General features: G+C 39.0%; 2 protein-coding genes across 2 annotated transcripts; one reads left to right on the top strand and one right to left on the bottom strand.

Moving 5' to 3' along the window:
- Window positions 1–763: 763 nt before the first annotated feature.
- On the top strand, window positions 764–7,914 carry CCN6 (cellular communication network factor 6; the record flags this gene model as incomplete). Its single annotated transcript, XM_084202622.1, has 5 exons — window positions 764–814; window positions 4,081–4,354; window positions 4,710–4,952; window positions 7,046–7,239; window positions 7,633–7,914. The coding sequence occupies 5 exons, from the start codon at window positions 764–766 to the stop codon at window positions 7,912–7,914; spliced, it is 1,044 nt and encodes a 347-aa protein (XP_084058748.1).
- Window positions 7,915–8,580: 666 nt separating this feature from the next.
- On the bottom strand, window positions 8,581–22,909 carry TUBE1 (tubulin epsilon 1; the record flags this gene model as incomplete). Its single annotated transcript, XM_084202623.1, has 12 exons — window positions 8,581–9,722; window positions 10,772–10,946; window positions 11,825–11,965; window positions 13,492–13,632; window positions 14,397–14,572; window positions 15,387–15,574; window positions 16,859–16,980; window positions 17,985–18,100; window positions 18,593–18,650; window positions 20,751–20,803; window positions 22,600–22,694; window positions 22,747–22,909. 12 exons carry the CDS (start codon window positions 22,907–22,909, stop codon window positions 9,564–9,566), a joined length of 1,587 nt encoding a protein of 528 aa, XP_084058749.1. The 3' UTR covers window positions 8,581–9,563.

Raw genomic sequence — 22,909 nt, forward strand, 5'->3', positions numbered from 1 at the left:
GAGCTTTTGTCTCACCATGGAGACCCTCACGTTAGCCTAAAAATCAAACACATCACCTTGATAGTATTAAGGGGGAGGGAATTTGGAGGTTTGAACTATCTTGTCCTTAAATGCCATGACACAGCAATAGGACAAGGTGCATACTTCAGGGAAAAGTACATTATAGTTTGGGCTTTCCCACTAGGATTCCATGGAAAGAAACAGTGCTGAATATGTAGCAACATTTTAACATTTTATAGCATCTCCTTCCCTCTTTAGAGGGCATGTACTGACTGTGAATTTTTATGCAATGCTTTGCGAGGCACAATACATCAGAAATTTTGAAGAACTCTGCTTCCTCCGTCTCAGAACATACATGTATTTGGGGCTCTGCCCTTCAGATTTCAGAAATTCCTGCAGTATAGATTTAAAGACAAATTAAAAATAACACTGCATTTCCAGCAGCAAGACTTTAAGAATCAGATGTCACCCTACCCGACCTCAATTAAGTCTGGCTGAATCAGCTGGATGGGATCAAGCAGGGTGTGAAAATCTGTATTCTAGCAGTGGGCAGAGAAAAGAAGGCCAGTTGGAAATTTCAGTGTGAAGCTGGTTCAGTATGAAGAGGAGAATTTCAAGTGTGAATGCGTGTATGTGTTCGTGCATGTGCTGGGGAAAGTTGGTTTGGCAAGGGAGACAGAGGAGAGCTTTGTGTTCAGTGCTTCCTCTGACACAGCTCAGCCTGTTCCCTATCTTCCAGTTTCACTTCTGAATGTGCAGGAACATGCGGTGGCTCCTTGTTCCCACCATCTTCATCATCCCTTATACTCAACAGGTAAGTTCATTAAAAAGAAGAAAAAGATTTTCCCCTTCCTCACCTTGTCCCGGTTACAAGTTTTTATTTGCTTTATGAGGAATTAAATTTCAGAGAAGTAAATTCCTCATAAAGAATAAGGAGCCATTCCCTACTCCTGAGTAAATTTCATTTGCAGCTTATTTACTGCATCAGTCATGTTTTGGTAATTTTTTTTCTCTCTGTACATTGATATGACTTGGTGGTAAGAAAAAAGTGTTAGGGAAGCTTAAATTGTCACTGACCTTGTTTTTTTTCTTTTTTTCCTTTCTTTTTTTTTTTTTTTTTAAATAAGCAAAAATTACTATCTGATACAGTAAGAAAGTAAACATCTTATCCATGCTCATATTCCATATATACATGTATACCTGTGTTTGCAAATATATATATACACACGCAGCAGTCTGACTTCAGGCTAGTTTTACAAACAAGAAAAGAACCTGGGCTGTGTTATACTTTGTCTCTTATGAGACAATTTTAAGTGATAGCTTTTTCTAAAGGTATTTGTGTCAAAGGCCAATTTCATTACTTATTTACCTAATTTTGAAAATCAACTTTACGTGTATACAGTGTATTTTTCCTTTACAATTAAGATGAATGTCAACAGAATTTTCAAATGGCTGTCTCCCTCCCCTTTCTGCCTATTTAAAGCCAGACTAAGATAACCAAACATTAGTGATAGTACATTGCCTATTTTGCTATTTGCTTATTTATGCCATACTGACCTTGTTCAATCTTTAAAACATGGGAAAACAAACAACACATGAAGGGTTCTTACACAATGGTCTCATTTTCTGATCTGCCCATAAGATCAGGAAAAGTATGCAAGGGGCTTGTGTGATGTGAATAGCTTTGGTATAGAAACCTGGGGAAGCACAAATTAGAAAAATATTTGACCTGTAAACTGTACAAGCAAACTTTTTAATTGTAACTTAATAGATATGTGAAGATTTTTCATGTCAACTGAAGTTCTCAGTAATTCCACAGTTAAAACTGTCAGATATTCACCTGATGGTGTTTTTCTTACTTTTAAGGACTTTTTTGTCTCCCACCTTTCAGCAGACATCTTTCCCCAAAGAAAGGAGAGAGAACTCCTCTAAGTAGAAGTCTGTAGGTTTAAAGCATGTTTCAATTTGTAATACAAATTAAACACATTGGTTGACGCACATAAGATTACTTCCTGCTACATATACCCATTTTGAAACATATCTGATTCAAGCCTCATAAGCTCATATTGCTGGCATATGGCCAAATTCCTAATGATAATAATAATAATTTAAAAAATAGTAATATTCTGCTTCTAAAGAAAGAAGCAGCAAGGAACTGTTTCCTACAGCAAATGTATTGTCTTAAACACGGCTAAATGTACAGGAACACTTGCATGTCTTGTTTCCAGAACAATTCTTTAAGAGCCTTTATATTCCAATGCACCCATTCATCAAATTAACATTATGGTTTATAGAAAAGGCTTAGCTGTCTTAAAAAGTATACTTGAGTTAATTGTTTCTGTATTATTGCTGAATTTAGGTAGAAAGAATTAGAAGAAATCCTTTAATAAATTACACATTTATGAAACTATCTTCTTCCTACTGCATGGAATACCCCATGACATTGTTTAACATCTATCTACTATATGAATTGCTTATGTAAATTAGTATCTAGCTTAAAAATCATTCAGCCAAAGGAACTTGAAAGCTACTGCTTTGGAGCTTCATTAGTGGCTGCAGATTAAGATATCATAAGTATAGTTGTAAATGACCATGAAAAATGGAAATTAGGGGCAGAAAAAAGGCTTTTAAAAGGTCATTTACTACTGCATTCAATTAAGCCAGCTCAATTATGCTGCAAGAGCTTTCCTGGGCTGTGACATACGAAATGCTGAATTCTGCAGATACTTCCAGTTTGGAAATTAAGCAGCAAGGAACCCCAGCTGAATGACCCCTTTCCCTCAGCATGTCCGCTGGAGGTGATTTCTACACCAGTAGATCCTTGCAGTTTGGAGAAACAGAAACTGATAGGCTTCACATGCCCAGAAAAAAAATATAGGATATATGTTCTGGGCTTTTTTTTGCAAGCTTGATGGTGGTACTGGCACCTCGTGAAGGGCTTGGTCTTCTTTCCCTTTTGCTCTTTGGGCGGTCAGAGCTGTGTGATGAGAGTGGCTTCCAGGCCCTGGGTTGTAGAGTGGTCAAGTGCTGTGCATGCCCCCACTTAACTACAGAACCAGCCATCCATGGAGAATAACTGTACCATCATCTGCATCTCTGCTGAAATCAGCAGCATGAAAAGATTTAATGCTAAGATCTAAACTGCTAGGTTTTAGTTGTAGTTCTTAAAAAATGCAGATAGACTATAGTTATCTCAAATAGATCCTTTCACACTGTGCTAACTTAATCTGCCCCCCATACCTCAGAAAAATAAGCCCATCAAGAATTAGTTTGTCCTTCCTTTATTTAAAAACAAAGAAGAAAAAAAAAAGAAAAAAAAGAGAAAAAGACATGAATTCTGAGACAGAATGTGTAAATCAGTAAATTCTGGTTAGGTCTTGACTTCCTGCTGCCGATACAAATCTCTTTAATGAGATGTGTTTTTGCTCTGTAAGCTCTGGATTCAATGAAGGCTTAGTCATGCAAATAAATGCACTCTTAGAAAGTGACCTATTAAACTCAGTACAGCTACTTGCCTCCCTTACTAGGATTAATTGTTTGCATCTAGCACAAGAGCATTTGTAAATATTATAATGCTTCTTCCCAAGCAGCTACTCAAATTTTGGAGCAAAAGTAACATTCAAAAGGGGTTCTCTATTTTAAAGGGGTCTTGCCATCAGAACTGGCACACAGGACTGTGGCTGGCTATAAAACACTATGAGGAATCAAAAGCTAATTAATTTGATAGAAGGTTTCTAGGAAGAAATACTTACAATAAAACCACCATCTACTTTAAAAAACTTTTAAAAAAACTTATTTTCAGTTTTGTTTTATAGAAGGCACAGGAAAGACCAGTGAATTGTGTTTTGTTCAAGCAGTAGGCCAGGCTCACAGGTGGAACATCTCAGTGTATGACTGATAAAAATGCTCCTCTGCCTTCTACGTAAACCTCATGGCCTCTTTCACTTTTTGATCTTGTGAAATGAGAAATGTGGCTTATTTTTCATGCAACTTGACAGTTTTTTCCATCTTGACTTCATTTTACGCTATTCCAGCTACACATGCTGCATTCAGTGCTCAAAACAGCCCACTCTGTGTAAGTTTTTCCACAGCCCGCCAGAGCAGCCTGGAGACAAACCTTCAGAACCTGGTGAAGTCCAGCGCAAGGAGGTTTGCCGCTGGCCGTGCCGCTGCCCGCCGGTGCCAGCCTGCACCCCTGGGGTCAGCCTGGTGAAGGATGGCTGTGGCTGCTGTAAGGTCTGTGCCAAGCAGGCAGGAGAGCCCTGCAATGAAGCAGATGTCTGTGATCCCCACAAAGGGCTCTACTGCGACTACTCGGAAGATGAGCCTAGGTATGAAACAGGCGTGTGTGCATGTAAGTTGCTCCTTCACGTTCCCTTCTTGAAATCCAAGAGGGTGGGAACCTCCAGGTGAATGGTTTTGGAGGAAAACTCTGCTTGCAGGTGCTGTGCAGCTCTGTGCTAAAGAAGTCATCCTAATTTAGTCCTCCAACTGCTCAGTCAGAGAATCTGAGAGTAGGGCTGGGACTGTATTTAAACTTACCTGCATTAGTGAAACCAGGTCATTGTGCACAAGCCTGTTATTGGCAGACATATTGATGTCTGATTTACAAAGCTGTGATGTCATAAAGACTGATCACATTTTAGCACCCTGTTTAGCAAGACCCACGTGGTCTTCCCATGTTAGTAACTGTTGTTCACCATTTTCAGATCTGGTAGCTGTAGGATGTGAGCTCAATGGAGTTTATTACACCAACGGGCAGACCTTTCAGCCCAACCAGCTTTATAAGTGCTTGTGTGTCAGTGGTACAATTGGATGTACCCCTGCATTCACACCAAGGGTAGCAGGAAGCCCCTGCGCCAGAGTCCCAGGCAGAAAGAAGCCAGGACAATCCATCTGTGGCCTGGGACAGCACAAGCAACTTCAATCAACCAACTACAGACTGATGTCAGGTGAGCCTGACTACATTGGTAAACTTTCCTGCACATGAGCCTTTCTGCATTTAGTGTCCCTGGCGCCAGCAGCCAGGCAGGCAGCGCACTGGCACTTGCCCAATTCTTGCTCAAGGCTTTTGCAAGAGTGACTGTTGTGTCCCACTTACCCCTCTTACTCTCAGGTCACAGACTCATTTCTCTAAACCTAATAAATGTGAAAAGCAGAAAGGCTTTTGGCTTCTGTCACCAGGGAATTGGCCAAAGCATCTTTCTGCCGAGGTTTGCTGCTCATCGGATGCCCAATTAGGGATGCTGCTGGACAGCCATTTTGCAGCCTTGCAACTGCCCCACTTTTTTTCCTGCTTTGCGGTGTTAGGCAGTCTTGGCTTTCACATACATATATTAACACAACACAGGTCTCTTCTTTCAATAGAAAGCAGAAAATTTAAAAAAATGCCTTAGTGGCTTTCCCATATTCTCAAGTTTTGGTCACTGCAAGAACAATACCCCCCCCCTTCCCCCAGTTCTTCATTCAGTCTGATCAAAAGCACTCATCAGCTTGTCCAGGCAACTCTGCCAGGGTCAGTGGATCCGTGGATATTCCCTAAAATTCCATTCTTGCTCTGCTGCTAACACTAGTTCACTTTTGCACTCTAAGGAAGCACCATTGCCAGAAGCAGTTATGCCAGCCCTTCCCTGGCCACAGCTGCTATGCTTGTACCATCTCCTTCCCTGTGCATGTGCAACCTTCCATGCTGAAAGTCATCTTCGTTACAGCTACTGCAGGTACCAGAAAGCAGAGCCATTTATTTGGTGGTAGATGGAATCACCATCATGCATCAATAAAATGAAAGGATTGCAATGCTTATCAGAAAAACTTTAGCAAAGGCTGCTGAGTAGATGCACATCAATCAATCTGCAGGTAAACAGACCTGCTTACAAAACCTGAAGTCCAGTTTGGACAACTTCCCACATGTAAGCAGTGGGCACACAAGTAAGCCAAATTAAAAAAAAAAAAATTCATCCTTACTTCAAATTATGATTCTGGAATTTGGATCAGTTGCACAGCATAGCCTTGAGAGCAGACACCCAGCTGGCAAAGCACACTTTCTGTTGGGATCAGTTCCGGGTCCCAATACCCTGTCCCTCTGGTGGCTGTACGATGCTGCTCTTTGGGAACCTTCTGAAGAAAAACACCTGGAAATTTCTTTTCCAAGTAAAGTCTTCCCCGTCCCAGTCCAGCAGAATTATCTTGTCAACTTGTCCATGAATTCCATGGATGGCTCAATGGGCTAATATGTATTTTGAAAAGTCCCTTTTCTGTTAAAGTGGATAGTAAGTGCTAAGTTTCATTTTACTCCTCTTGCTTTGTTTTCTGGCTTTCCATTTCAATTTGATTTACCTAATTTAGATACACAGAGATGTAACTAGGCCATACTTTAAAAAATGTACCGAGTATAAACAACCATTTAACTTCCTTTTATTTGTTGCAGATCTGTGACAGGCTTTTAAAATGCTTGCTTCAATGAGATCTTTAAATTGCTGTCTACTTTCTAAGTAGACAGCAGTTCTGGTAATTCCAGGTAATTCTGCATGTGCTCTTACACAAATGCACAGATTCCACATAGGTTTTTTGTAGAACTTTTCCACGGCAATTTAGTTTTCTTTTTAAAGTGTACTCCACCTAATCCAGCCCTCAGGCTTTTTAGTGGTATCTGAAAGTGTTTGAATAATTTTATTCCTCAATACAAAACCTACAAAGACACAAATATTAATGTTCTCTGCAGCCTTTATAAACCATGCTTGGTCTAAAATAAAAGAAAAATCTGGACATTTCATAAGAATTCCACAATTAGCTCTTTTCACACATTTCCATCACATGAAACTGGAAGGTCATATAATACATGCAACTTCATAGTCCCTGGTAGGATCTGAATATACAGTATCAGCAAAGTGTAACTGCAGCTCAGCTGTATTTTGTATAAATGCTATTTATGTCTCATTTTTAGGCTTACCTACAGAAGTACCTTCATGAACAGAAATCAAATTCTTATCCTTGTATTTTCAATTCATCCTTTTGGGGCTGCATAAATAAAATATTGCTGTCTTAGCTTACAGAAGCTTACCACTAGTTTTGAAGAAAAAGTGCCTCATACAGGCAACTCCCTGGACACCCTGTTCCAGGACCTGTGGCATAGGCATATCCAGCAGAGTGACCAACGACAACAGAAAATGTGAAATGAAAAAAGAAAAGAGATTATGCTTCATCCAGCCTTGTCTGACCAATATGTTGAAGAAAATAAAGGTATTTTCTAACATAAAATTAGTTCCTAATAGAAAATTAAAATATTGGAACTAATGGAAAAATGGATGCATTAGCAAGTACTAATAAAACATTTACTTCTTTCTTTTTTACGGGTTTTAAAATAACTCTTCTATGTTTTCTACCATTAATGTTGATGTTTCAATAGCAAACTACAGATGTGCAATTTCAAACAAAAGAATGTCCTGAAATACAGGTGCTGCTAATGTCCTGATGCACAGTCACTCTGAAAATATTTATTTGTTGACTGACAAAGGAAAAATCAGGCAGCTGTCAGACTGAGTAACTTTCAAGATATTTCTAAGTAGATGTTGCAACTTTTTCTTACATGACCTGCAATTAATGTTCAGGGTTTTCTTTGTTTTAATATTAAAGATTCCAAAGGGAAAAACATGTCAACCAACTTTCCAGCTTCCAAGAGCAGAGAAGCTAGTTTTTTCCGGATGCTCAACTACTCAAAGATATAAACTAACTTTCTGTGGAGTGTGCTTGGACAAGAGGTGCTGCATTCCTAACAAGTCCAAAATGATCACTGTACAGTTTGAGTGTCCCAACGAAGGCTTCTTCAGGTGGAAGATGATGTGGATAACATCGTGTGTGTGCCAGAGGATTTGCAGTGCTCCAGGAGATATATTTTCCCAACTCAAACTCCTATGACAAATTATACCACTGACTGTAACACATGGAGTGCAACAGCACATTCACACCCTGAAGAGTCAGCAGAACTCCCTGCCACAGCAGTGTTTCTAATGAAACTACAGAAGTGAATATTCACTCATTTATTAAATAGCACCTGTAAAATGCCAGAGGGCATATTTTTAAATGAAACATGGGGAGATACATTCCTGAGAAGGATGTATCTAACACCAGCAGCGCTCAAACAAGAACTGTTGGTAACAAAGAAAGGTACAGAAAGAGAGCTTCGTGCCCCACCATAACAAGCTTTTGCCTACAAATACAAATAGATACTCCTACCTCTTGGGAAAAAAAGTGCCCTGTAATATTTCATCTATCATTCTTCATTCTTAAATTAACATTTTCTGCTACACATCTGAAGTAGTAAAACACATCAGTGCTGAAGCATTGAAACAGAAGTTGTCAACTTCAAACTCAGACTGCTTTTTGCAACAGATAGTATTTCTCTAGTGTTATTGACATAAACACTGGATGCGCAAAAGAACAAATAAGTGGGCAACTGCAGATAATAGATGCAAGACTTAAGAACATTTATATTTTTAGAACATTTTCTTAAAAATGCTCTCAACAAATGTTATCACAATACTTTATTGAATACTTCTGGGCTTATACATTCAAAATTGTGCTTACTTACATATCTACTCCAACTAGAGTACTAGAAGGACTTTAAATTTCAAGAAATCAATCCATTCCGATCTGTAACAGTTCACTGGGAAGCAACTGGAAATAGCTGTACATTCTATTTTGTAAAAATTCTTACTGTAATATAAAAAGCTGCATGATACCCCGATAATTATAAATATTAAAACATCTATTTTACTTGCATTCTGTCAAGGCTATAAGCGTTTTTCTCCAAATGGTCATCATAACTTCATCATAAGTGCATGATTTGCTCAGAGGTATTCTGTATTATCTCATTATCAAGTGCAACTCAGCACTCATGAATATGAATCATTAAAATATTTATCAATATTCCAAGCATAATACTTGAAACAAAATTAATTTTTTTGAATTTTCTGTTATTTCTGATTTCAATATTAACTGAGGATCCTCTAATATAGTTAACTACAACACAGCAGCAGAAATACTAAAACGAGGAACATAGCTTAGAGCATTCTGAAATGTCTACTGCAGAGTGTAAGAAAGCAGTTTCATTAGAGACTTGCTTTCATCTTTGAGAAGACTACATGGGCTTTTCTTCTTTTCGTAGTCGCTTGTTATAAACTAAATCTAGCCACGGTGATCCTTCTTTGAAGCAAGACCAACCTTTAGTTTACTGGAAGTTGAAAGTCTGAGAAAATAATTACATTTTTGGCTGCTACATACCACCTCTCCTCCTATTCTTCACAGCATATTGTGTGTCAATTTACTCCACAGTTAGGATTACTGTCCTTACTGATACCAGCCACAATTAGGTGACTTCAAATCTTTCTCACAGGCATGGCTCCCCACTTAATGACCACTCTTGAGGTAAGGAAGCTGTTGTGCTGGTCCTACTTTGGAATTACAATAGCCAGGCATGCTGAAAGTCATTCTGGTTAACTGAAGTGGCTGGATGTTTAGGGAAAGTGCTTTTTTGTTGTTGTTGTTGTTTTTAAAATCTTCCTTCTTTAAACAGCTATCTTCAGTCTTGAAGGATCTATTCTAGGCCCACCTTTTGTAGCATCCAATTCATTGTACTCTTCTATTAGGTCAGACAAAGAGGCTATAGCTTCTGAAAAACAGCTTTGCTCCATCCCATCTACTTGCAGATAATGGTGAAGGTGAGCCTAAGAGAATAAAATAAAAATCAGAGTTATCCTTTTCTTGGTATTTGATTGCTTTGGCTCAGTAAATACCATTTAGCCTGTACTGAAGGGGAGAGTGCAAGCACCGTTGAAACGGCACTTAGAGACTTATATCGTGACATCCCTCGTTTAAACACTTGACAAGTTTGGTAACAATCCCCTAGTGAATCACAGTCAGTATTACTGACTTCTTAAAACCCATCTTTTCATATTGTGTTCTTGGGTACACCTGACCTGGATTGGGTGTACATGGCAGGGTTTTGGCAGCAGGGGGAGTGCAGGGCTGCAGGGGTGCCTTTTGTGAGAAGATAACAGGAGGTGCCCCCATGCTGAACAGAACCACCCCAGCCAGCTCCACTAGGGACCTGCCACTGGCCACAGCTGGGCCCATTAGTGATGCTGGTAATGCCTCTGTGACAATGGATTGATTGAGGGGTAAAAATGCTGCACGACAGCTGTGACATAGAAGACTCAAGAAAATGTGAGAGAAACAGCCCTGCAGACACTAAGATCAGCAAAGAAGGAACAGAATCCTGAGGCTGGGAAGAAGGCAGTGGAGTGGGGGTGAAGGTGTTTTCAGTTTTGTTTTTATTTCTTGCCATTCTACTCTACTATTATTGGCAATAAATTAAACTAATTTTCCAAATGCCAAGGCTGTTTAGCCCATGACAATAACTGGTGGTTGTTCTCCCTGTCTTTATCTTGACCCACAAGTTTTTCACTGTACTTTTCTCCTGTCCTGCTGAGGAAATGAAATGAGAGAAAGCTTGGTGGACTACAAGGTTTAGATTAGATATTAGGAAGAAATTCTTTACTGTGCACTGAAACAGGCTGCCCAAAGAACCTGTGGATGCTCCATCCCTGCAAGTGTTCTTGGCCAGGTTGGATGGGACTTTGAGTCACCTGGTCACACAAATAAAACCTTGGGCTGTTAATTATAAACAGTCTCTTCACGACACTAAGATCTGGGTTTCAATACTGCAAGATGCTAATGATTAGTGATGATGATGTTATAAAAATAAGAGTTGCACCTTTTTCTTGTAGAGTTTCATAAATCTGTCTTTGAGTTCAATGAAAGTTGGTTTTACACAGGTGTTGTTTGCTAAAGCCAGAAGGGAATGGGAATGGCCCACAGGAGGTACTGAACACAAACCAGTTTTCCAGCCCTCTTGATTCCAGGAGACAAAGTGCAGAGAAGGCTTCAACCTGTGATAAAAAAAATTGATTAACTAAGGAATATAAAGAACACAAAGGCTAACTACTAACAGTTTCAACTAAGTCTGAAAAGGTTAACATTTAAGGATCAGGATTAAGGAGGACAGTTATAACTATCACTGTGAATAAGATATTTTAGACTTCAGACTAAACCACTGCGTCTCTATGTTAAATTTAAATTGCAAACATAAACTGTGTTTTGTTAATTTAATGCATCAGGATTTGAAAAGTGAAGTTACAAGTACCTGTTTCTATAAAAGGGACTGGAAGCACTCTGAGATTTAGTAAAGGGGCAGATTAATACTGTGTGAGGGCAATCAGTCTACCTGTACTTTCGAAATAAATAAAATACTTTAGATTCCTAGAAATTTTCCCCATGCACCCCTGTGTGCCTATATAACTGTTTTACCTGCCTTTCCAGTTACAACTATGCAGCTCAATACTGTTCAAGGTAGAAAATGGTGCTAACAACACAGGGTTTGTTCAAATGAAGATGATTTCCTACCTACATGAAATAACCATGGAAAAAGAAGGCCCTTCTGTTCAGCAAAAAAAACTTCTGCTACAGAACTCATTACTCCAACATCCTTTGCTGTTGGGAGACCCCTGGAAGGCTGCGCTTTGCTTTTTTTTGCAATTTGGAGAAAAAGGGAGGTCCTACTCCTCTCTATTTGGAAATCCAGGAATAATATGACTTTTTTTCACTCACTACATAAGTTAATTATGTTTTCTTCCCTTCTAAAATTAAGAAAAGGAGGTTGGAGTAAACTGATTTGGTATTGAAACTGTTCAAATGAAAAGCTGGAATGCTCTGGACAACTGCCAGTTTCCATACAAAGCCCATGACTACTCTGTGTGGTATTACAAACCTTTCAATATTTCTGCGAAGGTCTGAAACCTGGACATTCCCTCGAACAAGAAGTGCACAGGCCAGGTAGAGGCTGTGCTTTGGATCTGCTTGAATTAGTTGATGATCTCTGCTAAATGCATCTGAGAACATCTGATCCAACCTGGGTAAAAAGAAAAAAAATATCTACTGTTACTAAAGTAGGATACCAAAGTTCCTCAGAATGCCCACCTTCAGGGTTTAAAAGTTCATAAAATCCTGGATAAAGGTATGTTTGATCCAGAACAAATGTAGATGATAGGAAAGATTCAAACCTTTATATGTACATATGTTGGCATTAGAGTTTTTAAAAACACACTGGATCCATTTTTTCCTCAACCTCAAGTTACAAGCCACTGCTGAATCAGAGAAGTTGCCTTTATAAAGGCAATTTGAGGCCAATGGTTACAAAGTCTTAACATTATGTAAAAGGATTTAACTACTTGGGGTTCTGGTTATGTGGCAATTTGAGTGGACAATCTCACTGGGAAGGATCTGACAAGGGATATCAAAGTGCTGACCCTTACAGAACTGATTATCTGCCTGTTACACTTCATTATTTAAAAGGATCAATGAGTCATAGAACTGTATTAATTTTGATTAATGATTTGGGAACAGACAGGCTATATCTACTTGTCTAGTCTACTTATTCTAATTTTATCACACATGACTGCTTTAAAAGATGACACTGCAGATCATATTCTTTCTCTCTTCACTTCCTTAAACCAAGTTTCACTGTACTGTGGGTACCAAAGATGGTGTTCTGTGGGCCCACAACATCTAAACTATTCTTTCCATTTGTTCCAAATGCTGTATATTTATAATCTCTTTTTCTTTTTTCTTATATCACCTCTGCCACCATCTGCCTATTACAAAAAAATAAAGGGGACAAAAATATTACTGTTCCCACTTCATTCTGAAACATCTTTGACCACCTCCTCATAGTCAGCTACCTTCCCCCAGCCCTGTACTGTCTCCTCAAGGTATGTTCTCAACAGAGCTGACTGTTACAACTCGTTATTGGAAAATAAGTGTGGTCCTGCCCTCTTCTCCACTTTGCACACTTCCATCACTTACCCTTAGCTGTCTCTACCACTATTTGTCTCTATCTCACTCTTGCTGACTGAACATAACCCACCAAACCCAGTAAATCTATTTTAACTGGAAATTCTTCTGCTATGTCAATGGGATAAATATCTCACAAAATCTGAAATGTCAGCTTATCATTATAACAAGATGTTAAATAGGCTCATTGCACTCACTGCATCTCTCACTGAAGTAAGATAAATACTGAAGGATTTCCCCAAAGAGCCTAGTTAATCCCTTGTTTGCCTTTAGAGTATTTTGTCAGTCAAGTGCAAGCTGTTACACAAAAAACTTGTGGTGTGGGTTCTAAGTAATACATTTTCCCAACAGAAACACTTCCAGCAGAGATTAAAAGCATGTCAAGTTTACTGGCTCAACCATTACATAGAAAAGGGCCAACAGATGTTTCATAAATCAGCAGGATGAATTTGAAAATGCAGCAGAAATAAAAGTTTCAGAACTTCCACCCTTAGTTTTGCTACAGAATAGAATTTTTAAATGAAAACTATGGAAAAATCAGAAATTAAACTTTAATGTGAAACTCCAATAATATTTTTTTCTTACCTTCTAGAAGGAACATTAACATCTGCCAGTGTATACAGAGGAGTCAAGCTTGAAACCAAATAATGAAGTCGAGGAAATGGAACCAAATTCATGCTGATTTCATTAAGATCCATGTTTAGGGAACCTTCAAATCTAGCAGAGCTGAAAAATTAACAAATTGTTATGAAACTGATATAGAAGTGATTTACTTAGTTTGTAAGGTAAACTTCCATGAAATCTATTTTTCAGCTGTTCTGTACAATAAAACTGTAAAACGACACAGCATTCAAGCATGTGTTCAAGTATAATTACAAAACTTTCACATCTGGCAGTAACAATGCTATGTCTTACTTATACTTCTCATTAAAGAACAGTAAGTTACCAAGAATGATTCCTTGTTTCCCAATTGGAGTCTTTAGTATTGATTTATTATCATTAATAATGTTTAATACCACTTAATACTGGTTAATACCAGTAAAATAATACAACTTTTACCTAACAGGCTATAATAAAACACATGTGACTTAGCATTCCTGACAAGCTGTTTAAAAGAAAAACAGGCCAACCAGAAGTATATTTCTGGCAGCAATAGACAGTTTATGAGCACAAATGATCTGACAATATTTACAAAATAATGCCTAGAAAGGCAAACCTCGGTGGGTTCCATTAGGTACTAGTAAAAGACAATTTCCTTCTGCCTATAAACTTACCTCAGGTTTAAGACTATCATGGCTAAAGAAATGCCACTACAATCTGAACACTTCCAAATACTTTAGCATTCAGTAACCAGTTCTTATAAAGAGAAGACTCATATTGTAATATGAGTAATTAATGTAATTAATATTACTCAAGTTGATGCAGGCCTGCATATTTACAGCACACACCCCTCCAGCAATCCTACTTTGTTAGAGAGGAATAACCTTTACCTTGTCAGGTTCAGCAGCAAGTTGGCTACAATGTTATTCATTGCATCAAATGGCTTCTCAGGTAGTGTTTTTGCACTGCCTGCACTCGATGTTACCAAGCTGTTTTGCTTCACAGTTGATCCTAACTTCCCAGAATTGATCATCTGATGAATTTTATTAACTATCTCAAACAGAGACTTTGAGAGAAAGGAAAAAAAAAAGCACAGAAGTAGTCTTGAGTACAGAACTTTGAAATTCAGTACCACACATTTCATTTCTAAAAATCTTGAAAGCTCAGACATTGCGCTGTTAGGTTAAAGATTATACCTTGGTACATCGAAGTCCAACTTTTGAGCAATTCCAGTTGACAGAACTGTTTCTAAGTCTGTGCCTTAGATAACACAAATATATACACAGCTTGACTTGGAAGTTTGAATTTTATTCAACTATTCAAAATGCTTATGAAAATTTAAAAAGCAGTTTTAGAAGAGAACACCTGTGAAGCAAAAAAATATAGTCTCTAACTAATTTCACTTTCTCTTGCTTTTTTCATAAACAAACAGCAAGACAGCCACCAAAGCTAGATTCAAATGAGTCTAGCACTTTGCAAGGTATATCCATGATTCCCATATCACTAATCAGCACAGTTAAGCTTGTTAGAATCTGGAGAGATCAGAGGTCCTTGAAGCACCCTACTAATACTATGCACAAATTGATTGTTAAAAGAATTGAAGACACTCTATCTCAGTAAATAGAAGCTTTTCACTGTTTATCTTGAAATAGACATTCTCTCTAAAAATTCACTCTACCTTAGTTTGAAGGAGCAGAGCAACTTTTTAGTGATACCCATGTTCATTTCAAAAGCTTGCAAGTGACTTAGAAGTTAAATTATTACTTTTAAAACTGAAATTATGCTTTTGGAGATTTGGTATGCAAATCAGTACTGAAAAGGAAAAGAGATTTCCACATTCTAATAAAAAAACATTACATAAATAGAATATTATTTCTTACTTCATTCTCTATTGGTAGCACACAGTCTGCATGTTCATTAAGCTCCTTCATAGCCAGAACGCTGTTATATGGAGAAGTAATAACATCATCTTCACCAGAGGGATAAACTGAAGTAACAAATCTATATACTTCTGGGAATTCCTCCTCAAGCAAATTTAGTACAAAAGTTCCAAGACCAGATCCTGTCCCTAATTATAAATGAAGACAGAATGAGAGATGACAGGTTCCACACATTATCTTAGGCTCTATGACTCATGTAGGAGACATAAAACTTTTCAATTATATGTGGTAATGAATATTTTCTGAAGCATTTGGCTAACAGTAGAGGCTTCTTAAATGTAATTAAGTCAGGAAGGTTTGTCCCAGACAGGAAAATAATTAATAAAATTATTTCCCACAGTATGTCAGCCAGAATGAAGAATACAGTCTCAAAAATTTCTGCAAACCAAAAAGTCCTACTATGTAACAAACATTTTTCTGACCTAGTATTTCTACTTCTTATTTTGAATTCTTTAATTTCAATTATGAAACACAACATTTGCTTAAAAGCATTGAACTGCCTCAAACAATACTATTTTTGTTTTAGGGTTTCTTTATGAAATTTTCTGGTTCTTCAGTAAAAACAGAACTGTCCCTTCCCCCCAGCACACAGGCTTTTTACCTCATTAACACTAAGCATACAGTCCTGAGCACAAAACAAAGAACTGAACTGTGGTCTTTTTCTGAATATTTAGCTACATTCTCAGTGGCAGACAATTTAATCTATGAACAAGACAGCAGTTTTCAGAATAACAGAAACAGTACCTCCAGGGCCTCTGAAATTAAGCCACAAAAAAGGCCCCTGAAAAAATCCTTGCTTCATATTTAGAGCTATTTTCTGTGTCTTTTTCCACATCATAACCAGTAATAATACATGCTACTCTCAGATTTCTGGGGTAGGAAGGCTTAATGGCAATGCAATAATGACAAAATTGTCACTGCAAAGGATTCTTCCTTTTGGCTTATTAACTAACTATATCAGATTCAAGAGAATTATGAGGAAGGAAAACAGAAAAACAATTTTTTTTAAAAGTTAAGCAACATCAGAAGTCTCCTTCAAAGCCTTTTTGAAAACTCTTTCCCCACAATTAAAATGATTTTGACAATGCTGTTGGTGTTCAGAGGTCACTGACCCTTCTTCTGATCAGTAATACCTGAGTGTTTGTCTTTGGTACCTGTCTTGTTCTACTCACTGCCTCATCTTTAGAATTTTAGCTGCATTTTTGTTCTGGGTAGCACATCACAGCTCCTCAGTGCTCTAATAAAACTAGTGATAAAAATTACAGGTCTATTTAATTGTACTATGTTAATTTTTTAAATCTACATTCTGAATGATGTAGATTATTATACTGATTTTCTTTTCAAGATCCATGTATTTTCTTTTTTTCATTTGTGGCTACTGCAGTCATACTCCCCATAAAAAGATTACTTACCACCTCCCATGGAATGAATTATAAAGAAGCACTGTAGACAGTCACAATGTTCAGCAGTTTTTCTCAGCTTTTCCACTATGTTTTCTCGGTATTGACAGCCATATATCTTATGACCTACAGCCCTGAGGATATGAAAAGTGTTTCAAAACCTCACCCCAAAAAATCAAACTTGAAATTTTAAATCCGTCTATGTGACATTTTAGAGTTCAGAGTCTAAAGCTGGGTGCAACACTTCATCTGTGAGAGTTTCTAAGTTGTGACTACATATGAGAATATGGGAGTCAGGACATAGTTTTAACTTGGAGGATGCAAACAGGTCTAAGTTCACAAGTCTGGAGTATGCACTTATTATTCTGTACTGAAAAGGAAATAACTCTCACACTGGATAATCCAGTTGTAGTAATGAAAGCTACATAGTCCTTAACAATTAAGATATCCCTATGTAATAAGTGTACAGATAATCTTTTGAGCACTATGCAAGTCAGTTGCTACTAGTAACAAAAAAACCCCAAATGGCTCATTTTCAACACACTTGCCTGCTAGATGGTAAAGCTGGTAGATGGTAAAGACTGCTTTACTCTCTATATTGCACTCTCTTTTGGTACATTTGCTGGTGATTTGCTTTCCAGACTGTAGTGCACTGAATATTATTAGAGCACCATTAAGGTCTCAGTGAAAATTTGGAATTCATCATGTTTACCAAAAGAGAAATTCAGAAAAAGATTTGTTGTGTAGTATATATGCACAAAGTCAGACTCTGCTTAGAAATCTGAAGTGCATTTGTTCATACATCCCATTTCCACAGTAGCTGCACAGTCTCAAACTAGATTATGGTTTCTACTAAGCCATGAAAGCAGCTGAATGCCAAAGAAACAAAAATAAAAAGCATGCTCTTTTGTAAAGAAAATCAAAAAAGAAGGAGAAAAAAAGAGACAAAATTATATCTCAGCAGAATTATTCTTCTGTAAAAGCCTTTTCAAAGCCCTCCTCCAGGCAACAGTGACTCCAAGTTTGCTGGTAAAATGCTGCAGCTCTCCAGGTGCAGAACGAAAGCTACGGTTTTCATTTCCCCTTTTAAATGCCATCTAATTAGCTGCTAAGAAATGTGTTCTAAAGAGGTTCTCACCAGTTGTTTCCTGAACCAGAAACATCTGTGATAAGCTGCTTGCTATCAAACACATCCCTCAATGGTCCCTGAAGAATTTCATTTACCACACCCTCCTCCATGTCAATCAACAGTGCCTTCAAGAATGGAAAGAATTTAAATTCAGTCAGTAAGCAAACCACCCTTGAAATAATCACACAAAGAAATATGAAATTATTGACAATATGAAAGGAATTCTGTTTCTACTCTGCTCCAGAGAAACCTTTTCCCGCTCTAGTTGTTAACTAGGAGACCAACTAGATTCACCTTAGCTGATTTGCTAGTTGTTCAACAGGACTTCATTTCAGATGAAATTTTGTTAAAATTTTAGAATGTTTTTATAAGTGGCTCAAAGAAACCCAACCCTTAGTTAATAATATCTGCAATCATTTTATTAAAATTCCAATATGAGTTACTCAACAAGATTGGCAGCAAAGTGCATTACTGCATTAATAAAAGTTAATATTAGAAATTTTACTTTCAAAGCAGTACTTAAACCTGTATGCAATTTTAAGAACTTCATGAGAATTCCCACACATTTGGACATAAATATTCAATGTAAAAACAGTGACCTTTATAGATTGCCTTACTCGTGCTTTTAAAGTGCAGATTTTTCCTTTGTAAATATCAGGACCATTATCACCACTTCTGAAAAAGAAATTGTAACAGAAAAATCAAAGATCTTATTTGCAGCATAAAATATATACTACAATAAAATTTTATCTCTTATATATTGTGTTTGGAAGACTATGACAACGCGAACAAACAGAAACACCCTGAATATGCTGCTAATACCTTATAATTCCTGAAAGTAATGCAATTACAGGACATGAACTCAATCAGAATTAACCTAAACATTACTTCAAGAAGCTGAAAGATAAGCATAAAAGTTTACTCTCAGATACAGCCTCTGCTTTTTAGCAATTCTACAAGCACTGACAAAACTGGAAAGGATTATCTTTTATCAGCATGTGATATGTGTATCCACATCAAACAATGGAAAAAAACTCCAGATGAACTTTTCAGTGGGGGCATTACAACATCGTGCTCGTGTTCCAGATGTGAAAGCTCTGTAACTGCACCTGCACAGTGCTGTGCTTGACTTATTCTGCTTATTATGATTTACCACTTCAGAAACCTGCTGGGCTGACACAGCTAAATCCTCCTTTCCCAGGACTGGTTCTATTGAGCCAACACAGCAGACTATGCATGATGTTACAATTTTCCCACTCAAATGATGAGATACTATGGTCTGGCCAAACTATATTCAGCACAAGGGGGAAAAAAAGGCAGGGATCCTGGAAGACTGATCTTATTTCCTCTTCCATTACTTACCTAATCTGGGAGCTGGCCAAGCCTAAATTTAAAGTACGTCTTAAGACCATTCTACATTAACCACCATTATAGTCACAAAACATCAGCTAAAATTCACTACAACACCAATGTCCTGAGCCTACTGAGTCCCATCAGGAACAAGGGGAAGAGTACAGGGCTGCACTGGATTCCTCAAGAATTTTCCAACTTGTCACTCAAAGATGGTCTCTAGATATTTCTCAGTAGGTGAGCAGCTCACAGCAGCCTCCAATACTCATGTGATTCCTCCAGCCTACACAACACCTGCAGGACTACACTATAGCACCAGTAAATCCTCCTAGAGAATTTCTCTTCCGGGACTAACAAAATTCAAAGAGGAAATAAAACCAACCTCAAAACAACATTTATTTTTCTTACTGTTGGCTTTGTGGTCTTTCATGCCAGATCAAACCTTCAATCACTTGTATTCAATTACTGAAAAAAAATCCCAACATTCCTAGAGCCATGGCATGGCTTGGGTTGGAAGGGACCTTATCCAGTTCCAACCCCCCTGCCATGGGCAGGGACACCTTCCACTAGACCAGGTTTTCTCAGAGAGAAAACAGATGTTTCTATTGCAGCCAAGCTGTCAATTACAAATTTGGTGCTTTCATCTGGCACATACAGAAACAGACTTTTTTTATGATCCAATTTTCTTGATTTAAAAAAAAGTATTCTTGGAAATAACCATATGGAATGACAATAACAAAGTTCAATACATTTGCAATGCTCTTTCAAAGAGGTAAAAAAAGCAATTTGGAATTCAGTGCTCTACCAGCCAAAATCTCATTGCTGTACTGCAACCTTTTCATACAATGGAAGGAAACAGAAGTTGGTCAAACAATTTTTATTAATTAAATGCAACAGGCTATCCCAAGTACACATTTTCTTCTTGCAAATTGCAAAGATTTTTGTAACTGGAAAGATAAGAGATGACTGAATGGTTTTAAGGTATGGATTGGTTAACTTATAAAAAACAATTATAGGGTAACTAAATAGTCAGACAAATAAGACTTTAAAAAATGTCAGTTTTTTCTGACTATCTTATACAAATTCCTCTTACAACTCTTCAAGAAATGCTGCTCAGTTGGTATTCAGAGGGCATATAATCTGATTGTTATCTCAGTGGCAAAAGCCATCAGATCCCGACTGTCCACTTTTGCTACAAAAGGAAAGGAAAACAAACGAACACACTTTCAACACATTTAACTACTGAAGTTTATATAGATAAAGTGGAAATGCAAAGATAAGGTTTTGAGGAGAATACAAAAAAGCAAAATCTTTTTCTAGTAGTAGCTAAATATGACTTAAAGAAAACTATGACTTAGGTTAAAGGAAGATACTACAAGGGCTGATCCAGCATGTAAACTCATGAACTGCTTGACAAAAACTTACCTTGTATCTACGTTCCTAAAGAAACTGCTTAAGGCTTCATCATAAATTCCTTTCTGAAAGGAAACAACACAAAATGATGTGTAATGTCAAAAATTCTCAGTGCTTTTTCATGGAATAATTTAAGTTGGCAGGGACCTCTGAAGGATACTTGTCAAACTTCACCACTTGAAATTGAGTGAACATCTCTGGTGAAACCAGCTAGTTCTAGTCATCTCCAAAAAGAACATTTCATTGAAACATCAGCTTGCTATTAAAAACTGAGAGAATGTAACTAGGAAATTAATTTTTCAGCAGAAGATTAAGCAACTGCAGTAGTTTACTGAAGATCCCAATGCAATGATTAAATTGAAGAGCTGCCCTTCAGCTGACTCAGTTCATCACTGATACAGCTCTCAGTTCATCATGGGTTCCAAGCCTGCGATACCAATGCCCATGGAGTTCTGCAGAGAGGACAGCACAATCACACTTATTCTTATCAGAACTATGAACTCCCTGGCAAGGGATAGCATGGTAATTACTTACCCCAACATAAAACTAAAGAGATCTGACAAGTTTAAATACCTTAAGTGCTTTATAGTCACAGCAAGAAAAGTGTGATTTTGTATAGGGTACTCGGCACAATCCTATGCCCTCCTCATGTTGCTATTTTGGTCAGTAAAACTGTACAGCAAGCCATGGCATGAGCTAACGTAGAAAATAATGGTGGGCTTTGGGGGTGTCCTCTTTTGCTTTAGTGCCAGTGGCAAAGTACCAGCACTGAACAGCCCTCACCGTGTTGTGAACTGCCTCAGACGTGCTAATGCCTGGGAGACACACTGAACTTTTCAGAGTGCAAATGCAGGAGAAAGCTGACCAGAATTAGTGATCACAGAATATTCTGAGTTGGAAGGGACCCAGAAGGAACATAGAGTCCAACTCTTAGCCCTTCAGAAGACACCCCAAGAGTCCCACCATGTGCCTGACAGTGTTGTCCAAATGCTTCTTGGGCTCTGGCAGGCTTGGTGGTGGCGAGTCTGCTCCAGCGTCCAACCAGCCCCTGGGCGAAGAACCTTTTTCTAATATGTAACTTAAATGTTCCCTGACACAACTTCAGGCCATTCCTTTGGGTCCTGTCACTGGTCATGACAGAGGAGAGATCAGCGTCGGCCCCTTCTCTTCCCGTCAGGAGAATGTCGCAGACTGCAATGAGACCCTCAGTCTCCTCCAGGCTGAACAGACCAAGGGACCTCAGCTGCTCATCATATGGCTTCACCTCAAGACCCCTCACTATCCTCATGGCCCTTCTTTGGATGCTCTCTAACAGCTTAATGTGCTTTTTCACATAGGCTGCAGAGGCAGCCAAAACTGCCCCCAGCACTGGAGGTGAGACCACCCCACTGCAGGGCAGAGCAGAGCAGGACAATCCCCTCCCTTGCCCAGCTGGCCATGCTGAGCCCGGTGCCCCCAGGACACCACTGGCCCTCCTGGCTGTCAGGGCACTGCTGACCCATGTTTCACTTGCCATCGACCAGGACCCCCAGGTCCATGGCGCTGCTTTCCAGCATCTCTTTCCCCAGTCTGTCCGTACATCCAGCGTTGTCCCATCCCAGATGCAGGATGCACTAATCCCCGTTAAACTCCACACTGCTGGTGACTGCCCACCCTCTGATTTAACAGGGTCCCTGGAGAGTTAACCGTACGTTTTGTTTTCACGGTTAGTTAAACGGCACAAGAAGCTGGGGGTGCTTGTGCTCACAGTGAAGCGCCCTTGGTTTAAGCAAACAAACACAGCGCTCTGCAGCCACAGCGACAGAAGCGGACGGCAGCGAGGGCGGCTCGCCCCGGGCCGGCGGGGCAGCGGCGCCCTTACCTTGTTGACGGCGGCGTGTTCCCGCAGCGCCAGGTCCCAGAAACGGCATCCCACCTGGTTCCCGCACTGTCCCACTGCAAAGGGGAGAGACACGGCTCAGGCAAGGGGAGGGGGCGGCGGGAGGTCGGGGTGCCACGACCCCCTTACCCTGCACCACCACCGACTGGGTCATGGCAGAGCCGGCGGCGCAGGCCTCTTTCGAAATCGGCGCCCGGAAGCCGCGCCCCCCGAGTTCCTGCGGTGGAACGTCCCAACCGTCGCTTCGTCTGCGGGCGCTCGCCGCCCGCCCGCCGCGAGTGGAACGTGCCAT

Source organism: Fringilla coelebs (assembly GCF_963513975.1).
Source record: "Fringilla coelebs genome assembly, chromosome: 3".
NCBI lineage: Eukaryota > Metazoa > Chordata > Aves > Passeriformes > Fringillidae > Fringilla > Fringilla coelebs.